Source organism: Solea senegalensis, linkage group LG17 (assembly GCF_019176455.1).
Source record: "Solea senegalensis isolate Sse05_10M linkage group LG17, IFAPA_SoseM_1, whole genome shotgun sequence".
NCBI classification, from domain to species: domain Eukaryota; kingdom Metazoa; phylum Chordata; class Actinopteri; order Pleuronectiformes; family Soleidae; genus Solea; species Solea senegalensis.
Window position 1 is genome coordinate 14,364,254 of NC_058037.1, and position 11,517 is coordinate 14,375,770.

General features: G+C 40.9%; 1 protein-coding gene across 1 annotated transcript in view; it reads left to right on the forward strand.

The window, feature by feature from the left end:
* Window positions 1–5,338, forward strand: part of kcnk3a (potassium channel, subfamily K, member 3a) — a 31,012-nt gene extending 25,674 nt beyond the window's left edge. Inside the window, exon 2 of the mRNA XM_044049909.1 lies at window positions 4,038–5,338. Coding sequence (XP_043905844.1) covers window positions 4,038–4,954 — 917 coding nt within the window. The 3' untranslated portion in view covers window positions 4,955–5,338. The remainder of the gene's footprint in view (window positions 1–4,037) is intronic.
* Window positions 5,339–11,517: the final 6,179 nt, after the last annotated feature.

Here is an 11,517-nt window from a genome sequence, read left to right on the forward strand (position 1 = left end):
CACTGTTGACGGGTGCTGCTGTCACTCCGGTCACCCACCCTCGCCCACAAGTCTCAATAAGCTGCTCCCTGGTGCTGACAGCCTGTGATAGGCCCGCAGCCCCTGTTCATCTCAACACATGGTCATACTCACTCCACAATCAATGGTTAATAATAAGGGCATTTTCCTCTTTCATTCTTTCTCATCGTCTTCTCTCATCTATACACTAGATAGATAGATTAAAAAACCTACATAAATAAGTCATTATAACTTGATATTAAGTGGTGGGCCACATGTGATCTCTGTCCTATACTGAATGAAACGTATTTTCAAAATCCAGATCGTGGTGCTCAGGATCAACAGCCCTGCATTACATTACATTACATGTCATTTCGCAGACACTTTTCTCCAAAGCGACTTACAAAAAGTGCTAGAAGTAAGTAAGTGCTCCAACACACCTGATTCAACACCCGGTAACGACCCATTCATTTGAATCAGGTGTGTTGGAGCAGTCTCAAGGACCAGGTTTGAGAAACACTGACAAAAGAAAAGAAAAGACGAAAAAAAACATCAATATTGTTTATTATTAATTGCAATTTATGTTCCAGTCTGACTGACTGTTCTGTTTATCTAAACAGTTGTGTCTTGTAAGTCAATGTGGGCTGGGGAATACTTCTACTTATTCTATATAGTAAAAAAAAGAAAAGAAAAATCAATCATCCATCAATCTTTTGAGCCACAAAACCACCATTTAAGATGCTGCAATTTGTTTTCACGTCATAACAGACGTCTGTTGGATTTAAGCAGGGGAATATTCAATAACTGTTCAAGGTGGAAGCAAGCGCGACTGAAGTTCATTACGGTTTCTGATGTCGTACTTGAGGGGAAAGTAATAAATGCTTTCAAAAGTGGCAACGGACCGGAGTAAATTGCTCCCTCTCAGATGTAAGGAATAATGCAAAATGCCGTCAGAAAGTTATTATTTCAATAATGTATTCACAGCGGCTGAATGGAGCACATTTATATTCGCAGACTTGCGCCACAATGTGGCTCGACAGACTGACCATTTCTTATACATTTTTAATAAGCACACAATCCACTGGAGAAAAAACAAGCCAGTACAGTCACTCATAATAAAGGTCAAAAGAAAGGCTGGCTGGTGCCATAAGGATGTGACATATTGTCACTGATGCAGTGATTTTTTTCACAAAACCACAAATCAAATTTTAAAAGTGGATGAAAAATAGTTATAACGGTTAAATGGGACCTGAAAACAATAAATGACAAGTACCAGATGAAGTATTAGCACACTTAAGTTAAGTTAAGATGAAATTACTAAGAGCACATAGACAATTGACAGTAAGCTAATTATAAACGCTTAACAATAGTTCCAGGTGATGGCAGTATCGCAGAAACAGAATCGTAATTTCAAAGTTGAAGTCTTTAATACATTTTGAATTTGTGAATTTTTTAACATGAACTTTTTCCACATTTACACCAATATGTGTTAACATACACATATATTATATAGTTAAATCTCAATATTAAATGTTACACCTAAATGTTAAATTTCAATCTTTAATCTAAATGCTAAATCTAAATGTTTAATCTAAATATTTAACATTTAAATCTAAATGTTTAGATTTAAATCTAAATGTTAAATTTTAATATGAATACAAATGTTAAATCTAAATGTTAAATATAAATGCTTGCTATAAATGTTAAATCTAAATCTTTTGGGTGAAACTAAATATTTAGCTAACCGCAGAAGTACCAAAATAAAAGCTTGAGATGGTTGAGACTTTTTAAACATTGTTTAAAAGCCAAATGTGAAAAAATATTTAAAAATAACAATTATTGAATAAACAGGTCCATTGATTCATGTTAATTTGACAGATAAACTGTAAAAAAAAATAACTTGAAATAAATTATTTTCGCTGTTCCGACCGTTCATCCAACAGTTAATGGACGCACCACTGAAATGTCACTTCACAACACGTCAAAGCCCAATTGTACGAATGCAAATTTGACCTAAACACTGACACTTAAGAAAAAACACCTGGATCAAACATATTGTGTTTGATGTGTCATTATCCACACATTACAAAGGCATATTTGAAACATGACTGGTGTTTGATGGTGGTGCTTGAACTCATCCGTGGAGGCGGTGAATGTTGAGAGGCGCTGAATACCAAGGTCATGTTTAATGTCATCCCTTGGCCTGTGAACAAGCGTGTAATTAATCTCATCACAAGAGGATTTATTGGTCATATCTCGTTAAGAAAAAAAATAAAAAATAAAAAAATATGGCGACTTATTCCCTCCGCAGAAAACACAGCAATGGTTCTCATTTTGGCAGCACAACTGGGAAAAGCTTTAAACAGATTTGGCAGCGGGCAGACAGATGGCTCAACCGCACGGATCAGTGTGACAATAAAACCCAGAGCCCGAAGAATTAAATCAACCCCTCGTATAATTACATTTTAACTATCGGTCAAGCTTTTTTTTTTTGGTTTTTCCATTTGCTTATCTCTTTGTTATCAGAGATTCACCCCTCAGCTCCTGTGTGCAACAGGTCCACTTGTCGAGAACGTTGTGTTTCAGGCCGTAATGATGTTGCGGGTGAGGGGCTCGCGTCCTGTGGGACGAGAGCAGCGATAAAGAGGACGCTGTGAGACAAAAGGGGTGATGCTTAACTTGAAATGTGAGTCGTGCCATAATCTGGAATTGGCTGGTGTTGGGCACTCGCTGGTATTGTCTAAGTGACCACTACAGTAAATACATGTGTCATTGGCATTATGTTTATACACTAAGTGGTTTATCACTCACTCACTGTTTTGTGGAGAGTAGATGGAGGGAAAGGTCCTCCTCTAACCTTTGCCATTTGCACCATGAAGTGGCTTATTTAACCATTTTGTTTGAATACATTTTCCATTTCTGGTTGATTTGATTAGCATTGATCCCATGACAGGGAAACACCTTAAAGTACCTTAAAGGGATACTTGAGTAAAAGTACAAGTATCTTTCCAGGAAATGACTTTGGTGGAAGTTGAAGTGAGTTTTTTTTTTTAAATTATCCAAGTCACAGGCTGCTCCTGCCTCGCTGAACAGTGCAGGAAGTATTTCCTTTCAACCAATATCAGACTTCAAAACTCCTCCATTTTTGGGTCCTTGCTACCTTTTATTTATGCATCTATTTCAGCTTTAAACTGTCCCTCACTGTTACATATGGCATTTTTCAAATTGTCCTTACATGCTTTAACTTTACATTATGAGAAGACCCAAGTTTGCATGTTCTCCTCGTGTGTGTTGGTTTTCTCCGGGTTCTCCCAAAGTCCAAAAACATGCAGATTTGGGGATTAGGAAAATTGTGTCCCCCATCTTTCACCCTATGTCAACTGGTATTGGCACCAGCAACCCTCAAGCGTGGATGGATTATCTATCTGTCTCTCCCTCTGTCCATCGTCTGTCTATCTATCAAGGTCAGGAGTAGAATAAGCATTGAAATAAGATAACAAAGTGAGAGTATAAAACACAAATTCAGAGTAGGAATATAATAAGCAATAGTAAGAAGGTAAGGCTCAGTCGCAGCACACACACACACACACACACACTGCCTTTTGTGATCATTGCGTCAGGGTCTTATAATCTGAACTTTCAAAAGGACTGCAGAACATCCACTGGTGCTCTGTTTGTTTGATGTGGAAAATGTTGAGGATTAATTAGGTGCAAATGTACTCATTAGCTGAGGCCACCACGCAGAGACAAATTGTCAATGAATTATTCAAACTCTCTCCCTTGGCATCAGTGCTTTGCCTTTCCTGTCACACTGCTGTGCATTCTCCTTTCCAATTGCATTCTGCCGCCGCCGAAATGAAGGGACTTTGGATTTATCACAAGTGCGGCTCAAAGAATACTAATCGTTTATATCTGTCTGCTCCAGGTTTGACAGTCGTCCCAGGCCTGCAGCCTTGTCCTCTCCGACTCATGTCCTCTGCACTGTAGATGTAATTAGTTCTGCCCCAGTAAATGTGCCCGTTTCTCTTTGTGTACCCCAGGATATGGCCATGCAGCCCCCAGCACAGACGGAGGGAAGGCGTTCTGCATGCTCTACGCCCTCCTGGGCATCCCGCTCACTTTGGTCATGTTCCAGAGCGTCGGTGAGCGGATCAACACCTTTGTCAGGTACCTGCTCCATCGCCTGAAGGTGTGCCTTGGCATGAGACACACCGAGGTCTCCATGGTCAACATGGTGATCATTGGCTTACTATTCTGCATGAGCACGCTGTGTGTCGGTGCGCTGGCCTTCTCCCACTTTGAGGGATGGAGCTTCTTTCACGCCTACTACTACTGCTTCATCACGCTCACCACGATCGGCTTCGGGGACTATGTGGCGCTGCAGAAGGAACATGCTCTGCAGACCAAGCCGGAGTACGTGGCCTTCAGCTTCATCTACATCCTGACGGGCCTGGCTGTGATTGGAGCCTTCCTCAACTTGGTAGTGCTGCGCTTCATGACGATGAACGCCGAGGACGAGAAGAGGGACGCGGAGCAGAGGGCTCTGCTCACTCACAACGGTCAGGCGGGGCACATCAACTGCTCGGCGGATCCGGCCTCCTCGTCCTCCACGCCGTCCGGATGCGGCGGCGGGAACGCGGTGGGCGGCAGCGGGGGAGGCGCGGCGAGCCGAGGCCTCCGCAACGTTTACGCCGAGGTGCTCCACTTCCAGTCCATGTGCTCCTGCCTTTGGTACAAGAGCAGGGAGAAACTGCAATACTCCATCCCCATGATCATCTCACGTGACCTCTCCACCTCGGACACGTACATGGAGCAGGGAGAAGCTTTTTCCAACCCGCTCCACTCGAATGGCTGCATGTGCAGCCTGCAGTGTCACTCGGGCATTAGCTCAGTTTCCACCGGTCTGCACAGCATCAATACCTACAGAAGACTCAATAAGCGCAGAAGCTCCATCTAAACGGGAGGACTTCATTCTTAAAGGTCAAATCCCACTTGTGGCTGCCACCCGAATGGGGAGGAATCTCCTACTGTGGTACTATATTAGCTGCGGACATCAGGGTGGAGAGAGTGTGGAGCTGCAGTCTCCAGACTGTCAGCCTCGTGTTTAACTTCCATTAGCTTAGCACAAACCATTTAGGACTCACGTTGTTCCTGGGAAATAATGCTAATGGTTGTTTATGAAGCAAGCAAACTCAGAACCTGTCTCTGAAAATCTTAGATTTTCTAATATTAAGAGTCACATTGTTTGATAATTTGGTCATGAGACAGAGTCGAGAACATTTCAAAAGGGACAAAATACACTGTGAGACATGTTTTTAAAGAGGGACTGTGGGTGCATTAACTGTGTATATATATATATATATATATATATATACATATATATATATATATATATATATATATATACATAAAAAATCCACTAAGACATATTTTATTGATGAATCTGAAATCTTTTTTTTTGAAAAACTTTTTTCAGTAAGACTTTCAAAAAGCAATCTTAGGTTGTAAATATTAATGCCACTTCAGAATGTGTGTGTATATATATATATATATATATATATATACATATATATATTCAGGCACTTCATTTAGTAGTGGTTCATGAGGAAAAGCCTATTTTTTCAGTGAAAGTGTTCAGATATTATATCAGCGTCTTCTCCTGTGTGTCTCTAACTGAATTCCATGGTTCAAGCCAAATTGTCTCATCTGTTTCATGTGTTTTCCTTTAGATAAAAATAAAAAAAGACCCTTTGTGGGGATATTAAGTGTCCTAACTGCTGCTCCTCGTTCTCCGAACTTTTGTGTTTTGTACAAACCGCAATTTTTTTTTTCCTTGTGTCACTTGTTGCTACTCATAGCACAACTGTAATCTGATCTATTGAACATGGAGCCTTGTTTGGTTGCTCACGTTGTGCATTTCGTAGGTCATTATTGTTATTCACTGCTGCACCTTGTACGCTTAAGGACACTGGAATTCAGTGCACTATTTGGTTTGATTACTACTATTATTCTTTTTTTAGAGTCTAATGGAAAAGATAAGCCCCTATTAATTCATTGTTCAGTTTGAAATATTTTAACGATCACTCCGTGTTGTGGATGTCTCTGAACAATAGACACATGGCCTCAGAATTTGGCACCTCATGCACTTATTTTTCTCCAAAAAAAGTGTCACTTAACTCAGCCAACTTCATTTTCATGTAGTATTTATTTTTCTGGCCTCCTAAGGAGTAATATAACATAACCTGTTGTTGTCATTTTGCTTTTTTGATGTCTAAATATGTTAGTCATGTCACATTTCCTCTTTTTTTTCTTACTGGAACATTAACTTATGAACTGCAATTAGCTTGTTGATGTTCTTCAGCATTTTTCAATACCCAATAGAGGGGACTGCAGTCTGTGTGACTATACATTCATAGTATGTTGTTTTTTGTTTCTTCTTTGACAATAAAAATATGATTTAAAACAACATCTGGTCTTGTTTTCAGTGAATTATAGTGTTACGTTTCCATCAATCACAGGGAAGTTGGTGGCCTGTTTGGACACATTTTTCCTTGGATTACTTTTTGACTGTGTCACTGTTGCTTCCATCACGCCTAACTTTCCACCGCTGTCTCGTCACGTAACCAAAGTTAGAATGTGGTGAGTATTAAAAAGCCAATGTGTAAATACGTTTGATGCCCCCAGTCCACATTAATACAATACACCATTAATTACACACTATCACTGCACAGATACCATGTGTGCTTAGGGATCCAATTCCCTCTAAACCTCAATTGCGTCAGCTGTTTTTGAAAATAAGTACATGAAGGAGTGGTCACATGACAGTTCAGTGTTCAGGTTTAGTTCACCTGAGCAAAAACACTATATTAGGTTGTTTAGACACTCTTAATTCACCAAAGGTGTGAGAGTGAAGGGTTGTCCAGGGTGTAACCCTCCCTATGACATCTGCGATTGGCTCCAGCTCCATCGGCGACCCTCATGTGGAGGATGAAGCCTTAGAAAGTGGATGGATTAAGATTATGTTAAGGGTTAAATGATGCAGATTTTATAACCAGCATTTTCATCACGCAAGTCTATTGGAGAAATGACATGAAAAAATAACAACAATACAGGATTTTATTTCCAAACACAGCGAAAGAACACAGAGAAAAAATGATTTGTTTAATCTCTGATGCGTGAAGTCCTTGTGCAAAAAAGCACTGACGGGCACTTTTGTATGACTGAGATGTTGACAAACTACAGTAAAGCACTCGTGTGTTTTCAGGACACAAATGGCATGTGACAGGCTGCAGTTCTTCACGCTTAAACGCTCAGGCCTCTGGAACAGTGGAGTTGAGGGAAATCTGTTGGGATGTTTATATTGAACCATTTTTTTGCGGTTGGAAACGCAAGATACCTTAAAAGCAGGCGTACAGAATGGATGCTCTTTTTGTTATTTAAGGTTATATAAGGCTGAGATAAATCTTAAGCCAATTAGATGTGGCAGATAAGTGAAATAAGATGTGCAAATCCCTATAGGCTAAGGGTTTTTACGGTGTGCAGTTATAGTATGGACTGACAAAAGGAGCCAGCTGGAAGCGATACATCTTCACCTTGTGTCGATTAAGTGGAAAATCCATACAACACTTTGGAATCAGCCGTCAAAACCAGGCATTGATTCTGAGAGAAGAAGCAACATAAGTGTTTTTAAGTTAATAAGAAGGTTTAAGGAACTGATTGGAGAAGAAACGCACAAACGAGGGCCATTTCGAAACCACACTTGTGGGACTTGTGCTTGAAATGTGTGAATTCTTTGTATTTCTCGTTCTGCAGATGAGTCCTTTTCAGAGGAAGCGGCGCATATTCACTGGAATGAAAGGAGAGGATGATTACGCTTGTTGGGTGATAGGTTTCTAATCTTTCCGGAGCCTTCATCTCTAAACGTCCAGTATTTACTTCCTCTCCCGTCTCAATTATATCGCAACTGAAAATATTCTTGTCAGCCACCAGAACCTTTTTTTTTTCTCTCCCCCCTGTCTCTCTCTCTTTCTCGAGGCGAGCACTTCCACTAATAGCCTGCTCAACTCTCTGCTGTGTATCATGTGGAGAGGAAATGTCTTTTTATGTGTTGAAAACTGTCTCTCCTGGAAGGAAAGAAAAAAAAGCAGCAAGATTAAGTGTGTTTTCCAAATGATATGTCAAAATTACAAATTGCACACTTGGCTGTGGTGTGTTTTTTATTCTTTTCAGTCAGTGTGTGTGTGTGTGTGTGTGTGTGTGTGGCATTTGATCTTCCAAGCAATAAACCACTTTATGTTTTGCTCCCGTGTGATTGACAGCAAAGAAAAAGAGTTATAGATGCCACACAGGATTAAAAAAAAAACAAAAAAAAAACACGTAGTGCTCGTTATTCATCTTCAAAACGTGAAGAATCGCTGATATGGTCTTGGTAAGTAATTCCCCTGTCATTCCACACCATGCCTGTCCTCCACATCAATCACACAACTCCTTTCACCTGCTGTTGCTCACACTCACCTTCTCACCTGCTGCCCATTCCCTCATTAATCCCTCAACCTATATATTGGTCCACCTTCACTGGCCTTTTCCTGCCAACACTCCAGGCTGTGGCTGCAAGAATGTGTCTGTTCTTTCAGGGTTATGGGTTGTTTTTCATTGACTGTTAAAGTTGTTGTTTTTTTCCTTTTTCTCACACAAACGCTGCAGAAGGTGGAGCAGCCGAACATGTCGTTTTATCCCCTTAAAATTTATATATTGCATAGTTCTTGTACGCGCAAACTGTCGATGGATGGGTTTGCTTTCATGTTATGATCTGTCTTAGTGGGACTGTTGTCTTCCTACCAACACTTAAGACCAGTTTTGAGACCCACAAATAAGCAACAAGCCTTTCTCGACACTTTGGTTTGCCCGAGAAATCCAGGTGTGTGATTGAGTGACACGCTACGAAAAGAATCTATAAAAGTCGAATACATGACATAATATAGAAGGATTCTGCCATGTTCATTGACATCAGAACAATAACATTGAGTGTGGGAAGGAACGTGGCTGTTTTGAAGGCAAATATTAGATAATAGATATTTTCTCCCCTCATTTATTGGCATTTTAACAAGAGATTTCCGTCTTACACCTGGTGCTTTCTGTGTATCTGCAGATAACAGCAGGTCCTCCTTGCTTCTCCTTAATACAACGCTGATTCCCTGGTATTGTGAGAGCTAATCCACAGGAGTCTATGTGCAGACGCATTGCATTTACAGTAAAACACACAAGTGCTGTATGAAATGAATTTAAGAACATACTGGCTGTTTTGTTTTTGTTTGTTTTTTTTAACTGTACACACACTGGTCCAGAGCAGCTGGGATGTGATTATTTTAAGTGATGTAAAGAGAAAATGGCAACAGGGAGGCTGCGGAGGCTCTGATCTTACGTGACGGTCTGACATTAGTGGCCATTACATAAGAGCGACCTCCAGCTCTGCTGGTGTTGTCCCCTCCCCACCTACTCCTCCCACCACCACCAGTCGCCCATTTCCTCTGTAATCATTTTGCATGCATGGCTTGAGACACAAGCCCAGCTCCGTTGCTTGAAAAAGCTCTTGGCACTCGCCAAGATGTTCCTCTGATCAGCTGACGCCATCAACCGAAAAGAGAGCGAGCAGCCAGCTCACGAGAGCACGCATCAGACCGAGGGCTGTGTCACTGATTTTCACAATAAACACTGATGTACTGGAAATATAAGCCAGGTCAACTTTATTACTAGAGCACATTTAGATCCAACCAAGGATGACTCAAGTGCTTTTACAGCAACATAAACATGTATAACATGAAATCAATAAAAACAGAAGTAAAATAGTGACATCATAGAATAGTAAAATGGTAAAAACTACAGAGAAGTGTCCGGGTTGACTATTTTTATCCTGAGGTGAAGGCCAAGGACAAGAAGCAGATTTCATTTCCATGGGTAACCCATTCTGATCGCCCTGGGTTTTTAGTCAGGGATTTTGGCACTAAAATCTAAAAGCGGCCTGTTATTAGACCTCAGAGCTCAGGATGGAGTGTGAAGAAAAAGAAGTGCTGAGAGGTATGACAGTGCCAAACCATTAAGAGATTTAATATCAATCCTAAAACACATGGGAAGCCAGAGGAGAGAGGAGCAACACAGTGATGTGTGATGTGGTCTCGCTTCTTTTTTCCCGTTAAAAGGCGAGCAGCAGCGTTCTGGACCAGCTGGAGTCACATAGAAACAGAACATGAAGATTCAATATTATAATAAGGAGTTTTATTTTGAAGGAGTTGGAAATTTGAATGTTTGCCTGTTTTTTAATGTTTACTTTTCCTTTAAATATTGATTCTTACATTTGCATTTTATTAATAAAGCCACCATGAGCAACCAGATAGCTCACTTTGGCACAAAGAGAGTGGAAACTTTGGCCGAAGTTTGAGTAAGAGCGTACACTCCAGAGATCAACCAAATGAACTGTAAAGGAGAGTCTCTTCTGCTCTGTTTTCCTCCACCGTCTCCTCTCCTTTCTCCGTGTTCAATAATATTTTATTCATACTGAACTGTGTTATTCCTCTGTCTGCAAATGTGCTTCCACTGGCTTTGCCAAGTGAGACATTGCGTCTCTAAACAGACCTAACCTGGTGAAGACGGATTGAATAAACAGTGCAGGGGGAAGGTTTACATACATGTGAGATCTGGTCGGACGTATCTGGCGTTTGCGTGGCCAGGACACAGGACTAATGTGGTTTGTGCCAGGTTGATTTGATTGAGCGGCGCTGCACAGGTTCAAGCAGGAGATCAAAAACAAACGAGGAGGAGCCGCACGGCAGGAGGTCTCGCATCTATTTTCACCAATAACTATCACATCAAGGAAATTATTCATTATGTCCTGTCATATTTACACCAGTAATTACATCACCTTCTTACCTACTCCCCTTTTCCTCCTTCATCATTGTCAAAACTGGGGAAAAAAGCAACACCCCTCTTTTTACAAGAGCAGACAGGCCTTCAGGGGCAGCTCTGTCACATGTCAACCTTGGAACTTCAACGCTGCTATGACAGTGAAAAATATCTGGTTTCATTTTGGGTTTTTTTTTCCAAACCGATTGAAACGTTATAAAAATAGATTTGGGGTATGAAAAGGGGGATAATACGCACATCCATGGAGATTTAATAATTAATGGCATGTTTGAAAAGGACAAGAAAGAGATTACAGTAGATGCCAAGTGAAGCAGCACTTGCCAGAGCGACAGAAACCCCCGTTTCTGAACTCTAACGCCAATAGTCCAGTTTTTCACTCGCGGGGGGCCTGTGGCGTTTGTGAATGATCGAAATGGGCGCTATATCAAATCACAGCCTTCATGGCGCAATTTCAATTGTGCCCTTTTTCTCCAGAGAGAACTGCTGAGACCCTTGGAAATGTTTCTGACTTCAGAATGGATTAACATCAAAACTGCAGTGCGGCTCCCATGTCACTTGTGATTACATGTCCTCCAAGAGGATCCGGAGGAGGAAAATTTGCCA